This window comes from Drosophila kikkawai, chromosome 2L, assembly GCF_030179895.1.
Source record: "Drosophila kikkawai strain 14028-0561.14 chromosome 2L, DkikHiC1v2, whole genome shotgun sequence".
NCBI classification, from domain to species: Eukaryota; Metazoa; Arthropoda; class Insecta; order Diptera; family Drosophilidae; genus Drosophila; species Drosophila kikkawai.
The window spans coordinates 22,904,676-22,920,047 of NC_091728.1; the positions used below are offsets into that span (position 1 = coordinate 22,904,676).

Below are 15,372 nucleotides of genomic sequence, written 5' to 3' on the forward strand. Positions count from 1 at the left end.
TATATAATGAAAAAGTTGTTAAAAAAAAAGAGAGATATTTTTCCTAATTTATAATTAGAATTATTGGAAGAAATTAACCGTTCAAGAACGTAGTTACATTTGGGAAGATATTTTTGAATATCACTATAAAAATTACTGCATTTTTAATCTATTTCCTTTATTTTCTTGGATTTCACAGTGTCTTCATTAATTTTGGTGCATAGTCACTTCGATACAGATTGAATTTTTCGATTGTTGCTGCTCCATAATTTAAAAAGTTCGCTGTGACCAAACTATGTATATTACCAAAATATTAGAAAAGGGGGACGAACGGGGATGAGTTTTTTGTTTGTGGTTAAAGACAACATCCAGGAGTACAATCTGGACCAATTAGTTGCTGTCAGCATGGAGCAGCTTATTAGTTATACTCCACGAAACATGGAGAACGCATGATAGTTTTCTAAAAACATACACATAAATTTGACATTACACAACACTAAATACGTAGAACTACACAAAAAATTACAATATAGATTAAATAGTGCATACTTTGAAGATTATTTTCCATATTTTAGTTGATTTTTTTGAACCAAAATAACAAGTCTGACACAACATAAAGTAACTAAATTTTTTGGCGCGAATTTCTATTCGGAAATGAGCTGATCGCAATCGCATTTTTAAAAGCTCTCAATAGGCTTTGGTGGCGCATTTAAAGCTTTTAGTTAACATTTTTATAACGTATGATGAGTTTACTTTAAGATTAAAAAAAGAAAACAACGATATATTAACATAAAAAAATCGACTTTATGCCAAAAAAAACGGATTCTGGACCATAGTGCACTGGCCGTGTATGTGGGTACAGTGTATACTCTGTATGGAGGAACTTTCACAAGTTAAGCTTTCCTGAAATTGGAAGGAAATCGAGGTGCTAATGTTGAATGGCAATGAGACAATTGTCTTTGAAAAAGTTAAATTTTTTTTGGATATACTTTTATACTTTAGAAATATTTTAAATTGATTTTCAATTCAGATTATCTAACTAGTCTTATGTTACATTGACTGCCAGAAATCCCTCGTGCGGAAGCTCCACTGTACCGGCATGCTAATGTGTGTGCGTGTGGGGCTTTTTGTTTGCTCTAACAAACGCCGCTAGACAGCAAATGTGGCGGAGCTTCGGACCCGCTTGCCTCGGATCGGATTGGATTCCGGGCCAGAGAGTTTCGGGGCGCGCTCAGTTCGCTTCTGACCGTAGCCGCAACAGTGCGCACTCTTCTACACACCGATTCTAGTTATCCGCCGATATCCACTCGATTTTCGAAAGGCCTGCCTGCCGCTGAACTGTTGCACGTGCTGCACTGCGTCTCGATTGCATTCCCGCCAGAGGCCAACAAAAAATCTAAAAAAAAAAAAAATGGGCTGCGCAACAGGCACCATTAAGTACTCGCTGTTTCTCTTCAATGCCTTATGGGCGGTAAGTAGAGCACCAAATTCGATTTGGCGCACATATGGCGCTTTAAGAGTTGGGATGATGTGTAGCCGCCAGCTAATGGCGCTGGGGCCTGAAGGCGCTCTGTTCCCGTCCACCTGGCCAGAAGATGATATCATCTCCGGTGCGTGCTGGCTCTGACTACATTTCGCGGCTGTTCGTGTGAGTTGTTCGCCAGCGTCTATTGTCAGCGGTGGCTTTGCATTCCTCGAGTCCAGAGGAGAGCTTCGCCAGAGCGGCCAAGATGCGTCATGCAGGCGGCTTTTGATATATAAGCTAAGCGTTTAAAAAGCTAATACGAGCGGAATATGCAAACCGGATTAGTCTGTGGCGGTGACAATGGCGTTGAAACAAAAAAGATGGGGACCCATAAGCATTGTAACTTTCTGTGGCCTTCAGAAGGCCAGGAAAGAGTCGGTTTATTTGGGATTTCATTGGACTTTTGCTTCCTTTTATGATTCTAAATAATTCTGTACTCTTATTGATTACTTGTAAAAAATATTTGCCTTGACGACTGCTTATCAAAAATACATTTTTTATATAATAAAGCCCGTAGCCTGAGCTTGGAACAGAGCTCAACAAAATGCTGTGCAGATATATTGGTGACGCCCCCAATATTAAACATATTCCAGATATACATATGTACATACATACATGCTTTCTTATCTACTCTGATTGGTTTTATTAATAATTTGAATTTTTTCGCATTTATTGGTTCTACCCTCCAGATACTTGGAATTCTTGTGCTTATCTTTGGCGGCCTCAGCTGGGGAGGGATGCCGGATGAGTATGCCATTGGAATTTTAGTGCTGGGCGGCATTATCCTGATCATTTCGCTGTTTGGATGCTGTGGCGCTGTTCGCGAGTCGCCGCGCATGCTCTGGACGGTAAGTATCTTACGGATTGCGGATGCAATCTAGGGGAAATAACGCTCTGAGTAATCACTTTCGAATTTCCCACAGTATGTGTCACTGCTGCTGGTCTTGCTGCTTCTGATGGTGGCCTTCATCATCCTCAATCCCCGAGATGTCTTCAAGAATTATGCCGCGCAGAAGGTCGAGGAAAATTGGAAACAAGAAGAGACCAGTCCCGGTAGCATGGATCTCATTCAGAGGACGGTAAGTTTAGGATCAGGACAGATTAGACAGGAATGCTTATTCACATAATTTACCCTTTCAGTATGGCTGCTGTGGTCTCAATAGTGCCCAAGACTATCTGTCCATCAAGTACTACAACCAGTCAGTGCCCAGCAGCTGTTGCAAGGAGTTGAACTGTGTGAATCCCCTGAATCTCTACATCGATGGTTGCCTCAAGAAGGTGGAGGAAGCCTTTGCGGATGAGGGCTCCACCACGAGTTACCTGGAGTGGGGTCTGCTCGGCTTCGATGTGGGTTTTTCTCCTGTTCCTTCTCTGAAAATCACTTACCTAATTACACTTGTGTTTCCCCCGCAGGTGGTCATTCTTCTGCTGGCCATTATCTTGGCCATTCATTACACGAATCGTCAGCGACGCTACAACTACTAGTGCCTAATTACCACCTAGCAAATCAATCTCTCTGAGTCCTACCTGTCTCAGTCGTCAGCGTCACCCACGTACCTTGCTGTTAGATCCACCAAGCATTGAGGGTGGAAATCACTTGCCAAGCAACCGAAGATGCCTTAAACGTATATGAAAACACAATAGTGTCGAAAATCGTACCTTCATTTTTAATATTTTAATCGGAACTACATTCATATGTAGATATACATATGTCTTGTGCAGTTTCATCCAAATGTATTAGCTTTTTAAAAAAGTTGATAATAAAATTTAAGTACAAAACAAATGGATTAATACTTTGAAAAGGGATTGATTATTTATTTTAGTTTTGTTTTACAGAGATAAATTATTACAATTTATTTATATTATTTGTGGATAATTTGAAAATGATACTGAAGATTTTAAGGCGTTTCGGATGCCAGAGACATTTACGTCTTAAGATTCCTTAAAAATGTGTCAAAAAGTATTTTTTTTCTGTGCCTTTTAGTATACCCAAGTTAAAATTCATTTCATTCCAAGAACACAGTTATTGACCTTAGTTTTTCGCTGAGCTTGTGGTCTTCTCTGTTGGAGGAAGTTGGTCATTGGAAAGCTCTTTGAATCAATAGCGCAAACGACAGACTGCTGGTCTGCTGTATGCATAAGAGCATGAAAAAGAAAACCAAAGCCAGCCCCAAACATAATTAAGCCCCAAATGACGCCTCCTCACCACATATGTATACATATGCATACCATATATGCGAACAGTATGCGCTCGATACAGTGAACCAACAAGATTCTATGCTTTATAATTTTAGCCTTTTAATTTTTCAAATATAATTGTGAATAAAAGTGGATTTTAAACATTAATTTCTTTAAAAATCTTTAATAAGATTAAGAAGTCTTCACCATTTAGAGCGATCACTGTACATCAATATGTGTGTGGGAGAGGGGTGCTGACGGCTTGGGGACTGGAGAACAGAAAGGAGAGGGGACCGAAGGGAAATGCTCGACTCCAGACATAACAACGATAAACAAACTCGACAACAAAACGGCTTAACAGACCGAGGAGAGAGAGAGAGAAGTCGGGGCTTGGGGCAGAGAGAGCGTGACTCCAGATTGAGGACTGTGTGAGTAATCAATGACTTATTGACAAATTGACGTCATGGTGTCCAAAAGAGGAAGATAAAGATGCGGAGTTGAGCTTCAGAGTCCAGAACAACAGTCGAGGGCAGCAATTTATTGTTAATTCTCTAGAAAGTTCAACCGCAAAATACAAATAATTGTTCATAAAAATTTGTTAAATATAAATTAAAATATTATTTTTTTTTAGTGTTGAAAAGTTAAAACAACTGAAAGAAAATAAATTTATAATTTAAGATAATTTTCTTATGTTTTATTTGAATACAATTTTTTTTTTAAGCTTGAGACTTATTCAAAGAGTTTTATCTAACTCGAAGTCTAGTCCGCACGCGTTTATATAGTAAATTCCAGATTCAACTATAGTCAAGAATACATACAAATCATTATGCAGCAAGGATTATCCAAAAGTGTTTTACTTGATTTCCAACTGACAAGATGGAGTTAGTGAACATTTTGCTACAATCAAACTCCGTTTGAAACGACCATGTCTCAGAGTTCTAATTTGAGAACTCCTTGGCCATTCATCAGAGGTGTTCCTATTTTCAAGAACCAGAGAAAAAGATATTTTAAATATTGAATATTATTTAGTATATATAATTTATTTATTATTTGTCTAATTGTATAAAAAGTTCAATAAGGCAATGAAAACGTACGATGGAAAAAAATGTTATAGCGTTTCAGGTATCTTTTCCCTCGATGTAGGATGCGGTTTGTCGCTTTTTCGGCTTTATGATTGAAATGTTACACTTGTTTTGTAGGCTAGTGGTATGTGACTATCGCTAAATTTTTTTAAGTAAGATATGCTTTTTTTAATCATTGGGTATGATATAATATTCAGTCCTAAAACAGATCATTTTGATATTTGCAGTGCTTAGATTAGCTCGAGATTCGTTTCTTATGCTATAGTGGAGAGAGGTTACAGTATACTAATGATTCGCCGAAAAAAACTTTGCTTTACTTTATTGTACTTGTTTTTATTATAAATCGTAATATTCTTTCGAATGCTCTATTATATTTTCTTTTGATTACCACACATTTGGGGTCGGCTAATTGTTTTGTTGTTAATGGTGGTTCGGTTAGATGTTTTTAATGTGTTTTTTATTTTCATTTTGTGGTTTATAATTGTTTGGCTTGCGCAGAGCGAGGCTTTATACTGTTACAGGGCGACTTATCTCTTAGGAGGTACCTAAAATTTGTTTTTATTTCAAAAAAAACTTGGAGAAACAAAATTGTATATAAAAGTACTTGAGTATAAAGTGCCACCCTTTTGAAACGATTTATTAATACTAATTTAACATTTATGCCACTGTTGAGTGTTTTTTTTCGATTGTAAATCAATTTAATTATTCCTTAATGGCGTCTAATTTAATTTTTTGAATTCCCTCCACAAAGTCCCCAGCGAGTTTGAAAAAAAAAACACCACTGAAAAACAGAAGCACTGTGACGTCATGGCGTGGAGCGCTGACCTAAGTGCAATGAGCTCTCTCCTCCCACCTCCCCCCACCTCCCCCCGGCCAAGGGGTGTGGGTGGAGAGTGCGTGCACTCTCCCGGTCCGGCGCTCTCCGCTCTTTCGCTTTCGCCTTTATTGTGGCCGAAGCAGTGGAGAAAACAGAACGATGGGAGGAAAACAGAACGCCAGAAACGCTTCCCGCTTTCAGTTCGCCGCCGAAAGCAGAACGTGCCAGACCCGAAAAGTTTAGTTTCGAGACGGAAATCCCGGAAATTTATTCCGCTGTAAATTCAAATCCAGCCAGAAAAGCACTGATCGCGAACGTAAATAAACAAAGCGAACTTTATTCGTGAAAAGTCAAAAGGTTAGAAGAAACATGCATTTCGGGCAACTCGAAAGTGTTTTGAAATTCCGACCTAATGCAATGGGATCGTGTTTTTCAGGTCCGCCAACATGGGTTGCGCCACCACCAGCGTCAAGATCACCTCTATCGTTCTGAATGCCATTTTAGGGGTAAGTCATCTCGAATATGGACAACTAATTACCTCGACCTCATCGAGTGGTCCGTATATGCTGTATATCCATAATTCGGGCAAGGAAATTAGCATGATGTCATATGGAACGACTGCACGAGTGAACGCACTTCAAAAAACAACCTCTAAATGAATTATTTTTGAAATATTCTATACAGTGCAAACTTGAAGAGCGTACACTCGGAAAAATATACCGTCTAAACTGTATATTACTTTTAGTATCACATAAATATCAAAGTGTCAGGGAATTAATCCTCATAAAAAATGAAAGGTAGTGCGTATTGTTTCAGAAAATATTTCTTAAAACGATCATTTAAATGAATTTCAAAAAATTTCGCAGAGGGAATGAAATTTGTGAATATAACTTTTAAGGATTCTTGTACCTTTTTTGTTGCCTTTTACAGTATTTTATACTACCTTTGATTACAAAAGCCCTAAAAATTATTTACTTATTTTTAAATGTAGTTTTTTTTCACTGTTTAAGGTGTCCCATCTTTGGCACAAAATCAAATGAAATTCGCTCGTAATGTTTATTTAGTTGTTATTATTTTTTTTTTTACTGCAAAAAATACACTTTAAGTGTATATTTTGAAAATTTTCATTCGCCTCGAATATTCTCCGTGGTCGGGTGTGTATTTTAAGCGATTTCTGTCATTTGTCTGTCTCGTGCCCACCTGAGATAGACGACGGCCTGGCCTCGAGGTGGCCCATAGTCCTCGTCCACCCCTTCTGGTCTGGTTTTCAGGTTGCCATGACAATCGTGTTTACGTTCTGGCCTATTCCCGTCTGACGACCCACTCCTTCAATTGCCGCCTCCGTTCCCGCAGGATGATGTCATGCCCACGTCCTCTCGACCAATATTCGCACTCGGATTTACACTCTGACCTATATAGCGGAATCGAATGGAGTCCCCCTGGAGCCCCCGAGAAGAGAGGGCGCCCGAAACTGGGGCACAAACAAGGGTGCTTCGTCATCCCCCAAAGACAGCCCCGGGGGAGGGTTCAGTGTATAGTACATTATCACAGCTCAGTCAGGCGAACTTCCCAGCACGATAAATAATGCCATGCACTCTTTTGTGCGGCTGTTAATTGTCACACAAATGAGTGGCAATTGCCCTGGTAATTGCAATTGCAACCGGATCGTATTGTATTCGTACAGACCAAATTCCCTAGCTAAAAAACTATCAAAAAACTTGTATGGTTTCCGAAGATGGTCTTAATCAAAATTAATTTTTTAAATTAGATATATCGTTTTGTTGGCTCGAGGGTTTGATTTAATTCACGTAATACAGCAATTTTTAATTAAATAATTAATAAGCACTAATCAGTTTAATTTAGCTCAATAATATCAAACATACCGATTGCAAAAAGTTGAAAACTTGAACACCATCAACAAACAAAACAAAAGTTAAACTCGGATCCCCCCTTTAAGAGTTTTAAATAGGTGGCTAAGCTAGGCTAATTAGCAATTTATATCTGTTCTTATTAGCCTGTTTCCACTGTAATTAATTTCAGTTTCTGGCTGTGGGGGCTATCGGATGGATTGCTTATAATGCGGACACGGAGACAGAAGAATTCGTCATAGCTGCCTACATTGCCTGCTCGGTGATCTTGCTCTTTGCCCTGCTGGGCATCTTTGCAGCCATCCGGGAATCTGTGATCCTGACAGCCACGGTAAGGGAACATTAAACTCCGATCTAGGATCAAGCAAAATAATCACCTATCTCGTGTTTTCCAGAGTGCCGTCTTTTTGCTGATCCTGGCCATCCCGCAAATCGTGAGCACCTGCCTGTTCCTGCACCAGTACGACGTGAAGAGCGGCCAGGAGATGGTGGAGCTGGCCTGGCAGGCCAACAATATGGACGCACTGCAGCAGAAGCATGAGTGCTGCGGCCAGACCAGTGCCCAGGACTATGTGCATCTTAGCCAGCTGATTCCGCCCAGCTGCTACGCCGATCTGCAGCAGACCCCCGACCATCTGTACGTGGAGGGGTGCATCGAGAAGCTGCAGAGCTTCTACGAGAGCGACAAGCAGCGTTTCATCATCGTGTCCTGGGTTCTAGTGGCCTTTGAGGTGGGTTCTGCTGACCGCAACAATTTCATTATAAATATATTGTTTCATTTTCCCCACAGTTAATCTGCTTTGCCCTGGCCGTCTTCCTAGCCGTCAGTTTTCAGAATAAGCAGCGGCGCATGGAGTTCTAGGGCGCCGCAGGAGCCTCAACCTGATCCCACCACAGTACAAACGGAACTCGGAGTTGGGGTCTCACTAGCTTGTCTCGCTTCGACATTTCGAAACCAAAAGATTGGACAGTCATAAATTATTCACTCCTACTTTAAATTTACCTGTAATTAAAGTACATAAATATAGTTCAATTACCCATTATAATTATCATAATAAAAGTGCGCCATGTTTGTTTTCACATGTCTCGCCGCCGCCTGTCAGTTTGTTTGTTTGCTTTGCGGGATGGAAATATTAAGCATACGACGCGTCGTCCCCCCAAGTTCCGAAAGGCCGAAGCTGTTTGCTATTTGCGTTTTGGGCGCAGACAACTTGTTGCTCTTCGTACAGTTTGCCCTAATTATGGGCTGACTAATTCTGCCACAAAGATGTCCTGTCATGGCCCCCACTCTGCTGTGAACTGTGCCATGAATGAAAGCTTTGCATTCTTTCCCCTTCCAGTTCCTGAATTCCACAAAGGCGGATGGAGCTTTCATCGCTGTGACATCATACCGCCCACAAAAATGGGCGACCCCACCTCATAAAGCAGCCGCAATAATAAAACAAATACACTTTAAGAAATATTTAGGAAATAGTTTCGAATTCTATTTGGTTTGTAGCTAAATTTTAAAATAATGCAGTAGGTTTTTTTAAGGGAATTTAATATAAAAATGTTCCGCTGTTTATAAAAAAAAGTCTTCTAATTATTGTTTATTAGCAATCAAATTTAAGTTGATTTATTTTATGTATTATATTTTTAAATTACTTATTTGTATTTATTTATTATATTTAAATTATTATTATTTAGGTATTATTTGAATATTATAATTACTTCTACAATCAAAATTATTTGGAATATTTATATAGAGGCTTCATAGATATTTGAAAACAATTATATTAAAATCTAAAAGTATGCTTCAACATTATATCCCTTATATCCTCCCATATTAAGACCAACTACGACCTGAAATATATAAAGAAAAGCTACAAAAATCAAGAGAGTTTTTAAAAATCCCAAAAATTTATCAAAAATAATGCCACTAAATTGCACATTTAAAAAACATTTGCATGTTTTGCATATTTTTTGATACATTTTTAAGGGTTTAAAAGACTTTGTGATTTCTTAAGCACTCTTGATAACATAATGTTATACATTTGATTTGCAATTCAATATATATTTCTCTGTTACTCTGCTAGTTTTGCTACTCGATCTTATGTACAAATTTTATAATGAAAATAAAGAAGTGGAAATAATAACTGCCTTCGTGCGATACATAGAAATATCTCAATATTAGCTACATTAGTACTCGAGTTAGCCCAAATTCTCTTAGATTCTCTTCACCTGATTATTTTTTCAAGTATATCAACAAGAACCGCCGTGGAATAGTTGATTTCTGTCGAGTGGCGGAACCTACCAACTGACGCTTTTGGGGGGCGCCACAATTTCAAATAGAAAGCGTCGCGCTCAGTCGCACGTCAACGTTTATGGCAATAGGGCTGGCGTTCATCAGGGCACTGACTTTCCCTCGGACATCGCATCGGGCCAACTGCGCAGCGGAAAACAGGTGCGGGACCACGGATAACGCAGTGGTTAATTTTAGCGATTATTGATTGGCAACATGGCCTGCCGCACATCCTTCCTGAAAGGCGTTCTCATCATACTTAATGTCCTGCTTTCGGTGCGTTTGAGATTTTATTTTAAGCACTTGTTATCCTAAATAGTGATATTTTTTTTTTGGCAGTTGCTTGGCGTGACTCTGATTGCCCTGTCGATATATGAGCTGAATAGCTCCACGCCGGGCACCTTCGAGCACATTGCCATTGTTGTCCAGATCTTCGTGGGTACCTTTGTGGTCTTGACCTCGTTTCTGGGCTGTTTCGCCGCCGCTCGGGATTCCCTCGGACTCGTGTGGAGCGTATGTATACATAATAAGGATTTTTTAGTTGAGTTTTAATAGTTATATTTATTTATAGTTTGTGATTTGTATGCTGATCCTGCTGTGCCTGCAGGTCTACATCATTGCGGCGGCGCACTCCACGGACTATGTGGAGCGGTCCAAGAGTGACTTCCTCGCCATCTGGGCGGATCAGAAGGCCAATGTCCAACGCATATCCCTCATTGAACAGAAGGTAAGTTTTAGGGGGAAATGAGAATAATATAATTTGTATTTAAAAAGTCATAGTAAAGGGCGAATTACTTGGTTGAGGTCTTAATTGCTTTCTAGATATAGAGAATCACTTACATTTACCAATTCTAGAATTTTCTTTAGAGAACAAGTTAAATCCCACTTACAATAACATAATGAAAGCTTTCTAATATTTATTGATTTTAATATTAAATGATCAAAGCCAATATAAGCTTTGCAAGTCATAATAGGTTTATGAATGTGCTAAATCGAATGAAATGAATATACGAATATTTGTGGGATTAATCGTTTTTAGATGATCTATATGATTCTATAGTACATATATTATTATATATAATTAAACAATCTAAATGCGAAGTGGTTTTTTACGAAATAGTTCTAATTTAAGTTCAAATTGGGTAGCTTTACAGCTAAACATTTTGTTTTTTCGATTTAGTTAACATTTAAATTTAAAAATTGAAAACAGATTCATTTTATTATGTCCTTGCGTAAGGACCTTTGCACATTTTGTGGTTTTTTACCAGACTATAAGCCCCCAATAAAACAAAATTTTCCAATTCAATTTCAATTTCCAATTTATCTATTCAAAATTAAATAGGAATAGAAATAAAATAGGAAAATGTTTAATTTTAAGCAGATAAACTGTATTAGCTTTTAGCCTTACAATCTTAATTTCCCTTTTCTATGTTATCCACTTCAAAATTTCTATATAATCGTAATAACTTTCCATTACAGTACTCCTGCTGTGGTCAGTCCGGCGCCCACGACTATATACTGCTGGGCCGGGGCATACCCATAAACTGTTACAAAGCCTTTGAGAGGCAAGGGAACTCCTTATTCAGCCAGGGATGTCTGCAGGCGGTGCAGGACCATGCCACCGATAATGTGGCCATCGGACTTGTCATCAAGTGGCTGCTGCTGCTGGTGGAGGTGAGTAGTTCCGTTGCGCCGATGACCTTGGTCACACATTGCTGAGGGCTTAGGCCACCAAGGACGGTGCCGGAAATAGACTCCAGATATATAGACGGAGTGTTCTAATCAAATCCCCACCCTCTCTTCTGCCAAGCTCGCCGCCCTGGCCGCCGCCACGCACTTGGGCATCACGGTGCGCAACGAATTGCGGCGCGAGAGATTCTAACAGGTCGCCCATAGCGGACTACGGAATCCCGAATCACCCCAAATAAACCGATATCTATGAATTTTTTATAGCAGTTTGAGATGATCTGGAGGCAGCTGAGGCGTGGAATAAGAAATAAACCAAAATGAAAATATTCAATAGCCTTTTTTTGCCACTATAAGCGGAAAATCGACGGAGCTGCTAAGTAGATATATGTGTGCCTATAAAGACGCATATAAAAATATACGGAAAATGTAAAGACGACGGAGGAGGGGCGACAGAGGGCACGAGGCCGGGTGAACGCCGGTCTCTTGAGTAACGGCCGGCACACCAAACACAAAACACCGAAACGGAGACGGAGACGGACACGGATACGGACGCGGACGGCCACTCAGCGGATTTGTAAACATTTCGCAGCTTCTTTGCGCTCTTTTTTTTCGGCTTTCGCTTTATTCTGGCCAGATCCGACGGCACTAACAGTTTGGTCACTGGCGACGCGCGTCGCTCAGTCGGACGCGAGTGAGCAGCGAGTGAATCTGTCCGGGAAACGCGTCGGTAGCCTGGAGCTGCTGGAAGGATCGTTTAATAAAATACTTAACATATAGAATAACTAGTAAAATGCCCACAGTTCGCGTGTGCCTGCAATGGACCTCGGTGGTCTTCAATACCATCACTTTGGTAAGCAAAATCTCGGGGCATACGCGGCGTATGCGTAATTCGTTGCCATAAAATTTCCATGTTCAATCGGTATAAGCAGGCATGTAGAAAGAACATTCATACATAAATCAGAGGTTAAGCACTCATTGACACACTCTTTGGATAATTTCAATAAAAAATATTCCTACTTGCACTTCTTGAGTCACACTCGGCGTATGAGTAATGGTCACACTTGCTCATGGAAATCGCGATTCTCGATTCAAATCTGTCCCGCTGGCAGACTGTCAAAGCAAGATCATTAAATGTCTTACATTTTTGTGTCGTTTTTCATTGTCGAATGTGTAATTTTCTGCGTGTGACGCTCAAGTAGAAGGCCAATTTGGCAGCAAACAAATCCCATTCCAATTTTCCATTTCCACCAGACAAGATGTCACTGGGATTTTGTGTTTGCATTCCCCTGTTTTCTTGGGATGGCGAATTTTTGGCACCCTGAAGCGACAGCAACACGAAAGGAAACTGTGTATGTGCCATTTAAAAATAAAGACCAAAGTAATACAATTTATTTTTACGCCCGTTTTGTTCTTATTTTGGTCGCTCTCGCTGCCCGATGACGTCGCCCACGGGTCGAAAGTTTGTCTCTGAGGATTTTCTTTGGCCATTTGATGGCCCATTAACAGCGCCTAATGTGCGCAAGCATAATTCATAATTTTCATTTCGATCCAGATCGTTGGAATCCTGGCCGCCCTGGCTGGGGTCTACAAGCTGGAAAAGTATGATGAGGGTTCCAACGAGCACCTGGAGAAGTTCGTACAACTGGGCATGGCGGGTGCCCTGATCCTTGCCGCACTCATCGGCTGCCTGGGCGCCTTCCTCGGGTCCATCAAGGTGATGGTGGTGGTGAGTACACAAAAACTATAGAGTGTCCCATGAAAGGAATTTAAATGTTCACAAGTTGTAGCACCTGGTTGTGCTCCTGGCCCTGATAGTCTCACACATCTGGAAGCTGTCCCACTATAATGAGACCAAGCAGCTAGACAACACCGAGGTCTATGTCATGGATCTCTGGATGAAGGAGCTGGTCCACCACGGAGGAATGCAACACCTACAGCAGGAGGTGAGTCTGGATTAATTGTCTCTTTTGACTTGCCAATATTATTATATTATTAGTACGAGTGCTGCGGCGACAAGGGCTACGCAGACTACACCAGCCTAAACATGAAGGTGCCACGCAGCTGCTTCCACACCAAGGACGGCATCCACGCCCTATATCCCTATGCGGAGGGCTGCATGGTGGCAGTGAAGCGAGCCTACCTGCAGATGTACAGATACGAGAGGTGGGCCCATTGCGGACTCATTGGGTACGAGGTAAGGACATTTAAGGGATTACGAAACATAAACATACTTAATATGCCTATAACAGAACATCAGGATTCAGAGACTTAGATTCAGATTGCATTTACGGTAGATAAATGGGTTTGCAGCAGAGTTCGGCTGCAAAACGTCCCGGAGAATGTTTCCCGGCAAATATTTCGCCTCTGTCTATGTTGCTGTGGGCCCAGCTTTCTAATGAATTTCTTATAAGAGTAAGTTTCAATCGGAGAGCTTAGATATCGGTGAGCCCACCATAAGTGATTCTTTGTACTGGTTGGCGATAGTTTCTCAATCTATTCCATACATTTTTAAGTGCGTTACCTTGTAATCTCCTGCTTCTATGAATGCTCAAGTGCATTTTACGAGTCCAAGAATTGACAAGCGATAATATTGTCGATTATTATAATGAATATTATTTCTCTATATACAACACAGCTTCAATGTAAATTACTTTTATGCGTGTTCTGTGCGAATTTTCAAACGCCCCTGTACATTTCCCCTTTTAACCTCTGAAACATCTTATATAGAGATTACAAAAATGTATATTTGTAATTTATTATTTTAATTTTATTGTCTTTGTAGGTTGTGGGCATCATCTTGGGCATCACATTGTGCTGTCAGCTGACCAACAAGACTCGCCGCTACGCCTACTGATCACCATGGACATTTACACAAGCATTTGCGACTCGGTTTTACAATAAACTACATTTTTGATACAATCTACCCTCAGACTTCGTTGAGCAGCTGCGCCCGTGAGCCGGTCACATGGTTGGAGCGCGGTTCTCGCCTTACACCTGGTGGAACCTGTCGCTGGGCGAGGCGCTGCCGCTGACGCAGCCTGAACAGCAGCACACTCAGGGCCACCGTTTGTAGCAGAATGAAGATCTGAAAAAGATGGATATCAATAGAGTTATTGGATAAGCTGCATCTAAACGATGTGAATTGCCCACCTCGAGGCCAACTATGGACCACATGTACAGCTTATCGCGCTGCTGTATGTAGCGCTGGCTGTGGCTTAGCGTTTCGAGGCAGCCGCGCGGATAGATGTGCTGGGCGGTGTCATTGGCAGTGGACGGCTCTTGATAACAGCTCGACGGCACCAGCAGATGCAGGCGCCTGTAATCGTCGGGGCTGTTGTAGCCACAGCAGTGCCGCGAAGCCTCGTACCGATGCATCTGCTCCGGCTGCCTGTCCAGGCCATGCCAGGCCAGTTCAAGCTGCTGCCAGGCTCCGCCGGAGTTCTGGAGAGACGGATTGTGGTAGTGATGCAGCTGCAGGTACTCTGCTGCCAAGGCCATTAATATAAACAGTGTGAACTGTGGATAAAAAACCAGAAATTTCTAGACTTCAAATGCTTAGAATTTCTAGTACTTACCAGCAGGTTAACACAAAGCAGATTGCAGACCATGCCGTAGCATCCAAACATCACAATCATACAGATGGTGCCACCCAAGACCAGGCTCTTGACGAAATACGTGTGCTCTGGGGTGTTGGGCTCCGCCACCTGCAGCCCCAGTCCTGCTCCCGACATCACGCCTATGCCCAGGAGCTGGAGTGGAAGAGATTATGTATGTATATAGGCGGTATGGCATATGTATTTTCATGGGCTTACCATGTACACCAGATTGGAGAGCAGCCCCGTATACTTGATTGTGTTGTAGCAGCCGTTCATGGTGAGAATGCTGCAATCTCTGGGCGCTGCGCTAAATTTAAGGCAATTGCATTCCGACCTTTACCAAAGGCCGGCAGAGAT

General features: G+C 41.1%; 5 protein-coding genes across 5 annotated transcripts; 4 read left to right on the forward strand and 1 right to left on the reverse strand.

The window, feature by feature from the left end:
* The first annotated feature begins 1,188 nt into the window (after positions 1-1,188).
* On the forward strand, positions 1,189-3,287 carry Tsp42El (Tetraspanin 42El). The gene is made up of 5 exons (XM_017176388.3): positions 1,189-1,450; positions 2,194-2,352; positions 2,428-2,583; positions 2,645-2,851; positions 2,918-3,287. The coding sequence occupies exons 1-5, from the start codon at positions 1,391-1,393 to the stop codon at positions 2,987-2,989; spliced, it is 654 nt and encodes a 217-aa protein (XP_017031877.1). The 5' UTR covers positions 1,189-1,390; the 3' UTR covers positions 2,990-3,287.
* A 2,482-nt stretch (positions 3,288-5,769) lies between these two features.
* lbm (late bloomer) lies at positions 5,770-8,551 on the forward strand. Its single transcript, XM_017176387.1, has 5 exons — positions 5,770-5,938; positions 6,018-6,087; positions 7,622-7,780; positions 7,845-8,180; positions 8,240-8,551. Exons 2-5 carry the CDS (start codon positions 6,028-6,030, stop codon positions 8,309-8,311), a joined length of 627 nt encoding a protein of 208 aa, XP_017031876.1. The 5' UTR covers positions 5,770-5,938; positions 6,018-6,027; the 3' UTR covers positions 8,312-8,551.
* A 1,257-nt stretch (positions 8,552-9,808) lies between these two features.
* Tsp42En (Tetraspanin 42En) lies at positions 9,809-11,745 on the forward strand. The gene is made up of 5 exons (XM_017176402.3): positions 9,809-10,006; positions 10,070-10,243; positions 10,302-10,457; positions 11,210-11,404; positions 11,541-11,745. The coding sequence occupies exons 1-5, from the start codon at positions 9,947-9,949 to the stop codon at positions 11,610-11,612; spliced, it is 657 nt and encodes a 218-aa protein (XP_017031891.1). The 5' UTR covers positions 9,809-9,946; the 3' UTR covers positions 11,613-11,745.
* Positions 11,746-11,964: 219 nt separating this feature from the next.
* Tsp42Eo (Tetraspanin 42Eo) lies at positions 11,965-14,332 on the forward strand. Its single transcript, XM_017176478.3, has 5 exons — positions 11,965-12,269; positions 12,972-13,145; positions 13,207-13,362; positions 13,416-13,613; positions 14,202-14,332. The coding sequence occupies exons 1-5, from the start codon at positions 12,210-12,212 to the stop codon at positions 14,271-14,273; spliced, it is 660 nt and encodes a 219-aa protein (XP_017031967.1). The 5' UTR covers positions 11,965-12,209; the 3' UTR covers positions 14,274-14,332.
* A 13-nt stretch (positions 14,333-14,345) lies between these two features.
* Tsp42Ep (Tetraspanin 42Ep) lies at positions 14,346-15,370 on the reverse strand. Its single transcript, XM_017176476.3, has 4 exons — positions 15,232-15,370; positions 14,995-15,168; positions 14,570-14,935; positions 14,346-14,504 (listed from the first exon to the last, which is right to left on the reverse strand). Exons 1-4 carry the CDS (start codon positions 15,289-15,291, stop codon positions 14,346-14,348), a joined length of 759 nt encoding a protein of 252 aa, XP_017031965.1. The 5' UTR covers positions 15,292-15,370.
* Positions 15,371-15,372: the final 2 nt, after the last annotated feature.

Coding starts and splice junctions, on each gene's coding strand:
- Tsp42El (XM_017176388.3), top strand. CDS start 1,391: ATGGGCTGCGCAACAGGCACCATTAAGTACTCGCTGTTTCTCTTCAAT. Junction 1,451..2,193: donor TCTTCAATGCCTTATGGGCG/GTAAGTAGAGCA, acceptor TCTACCCTCCAG/ATACTTGGAATTCTTGTGCT. Junction 2,353..2,427: donor CGCCGCGCATGCTCTGGACG/GTAAGTATCTTA, acceptor AATTTCCCACAG/TATGTGTCACTGCTGCTGGT.
- lbm (XM_017176387.1), top strand. CDS start 6,028: ATGGGTTGCGCCACCACCAGCGTCAAGATCACCTCTATCGTTCTGAAT. Junction 6,088..7,621: donor TTCTGAATGCCATTTTAGGG/GTAAGTCATCTC, acceptor AATTAATTTCAG/TTTCTGGCTGTGGGGGCTAT. Junction 7,781..7,844: donor CTGTGATCCTGACAGCCACG/GTAAGGGAACAT, acceptor CGTGTTTTCCAG/AGTGCCGTCTTTTTGCTGAT.
- Tsp42En (XM_017176402.3), top strand. CDS start 9,947: ATGGCCTGCCGCACATCCTTCCTGAAAGGCGTTCTCATCATACTTAAT. Junction 10,007..10,069: donor TACTTAATGTCCTGCTTTCG/GTGCGTTTGAGA, acceptor TTTTTTTGGCAG/TTGCTTGGCGTGACTCTGAT. Junction 10,244..10,301: donor CCCTCGGACTCGTGTGGAGC/GTATGTATACAT, acceptor ATTTATTTATAG/TTTGTGATTTGTATGCTGAT.
- Tsp42Eo (XM_017176478.3), top strand. CDS start 12,210: ATGCCCACAGTTCGCGTGTGCCTGCAATGGACCTCGGTGGTCTTCAAT. Junction 12,270..12,971: donor TCTTCAATACCATCACTTTG/GTAAGCAAAATC, acceptor ATTTCGATCCAG/ATCGTTGGAATCCTGGCCGC. Junction 13,363..13,415: donor TGCAACACCTACAGCAGGAG/GTGAGTCTGGAT, acceptor TTATATTATTAG/TACGAGTGCTGCGGCGACAA.
- Tsp42Ep (XM_017176476.3), bottom strand. CDS start 15,291: ATGAACGGCTGCTACAACACAATCAAGTATACGGGGCTGCTCTCCAAT. Junction 15,169..15,231: donor TCTCCAATCTGGTGTACATG/GTAAGCCCATGA, acceptor CTTCCACTCCAG/CTCCTGGGCATAGGCGTGAT. Junction 14,936..14,994: donor TGCTTTGTGTTAACCTGCTG/GTAAGTACTAGA, acceptor TTTTATCCACAG/TTCACACTGTTTATATTAAT.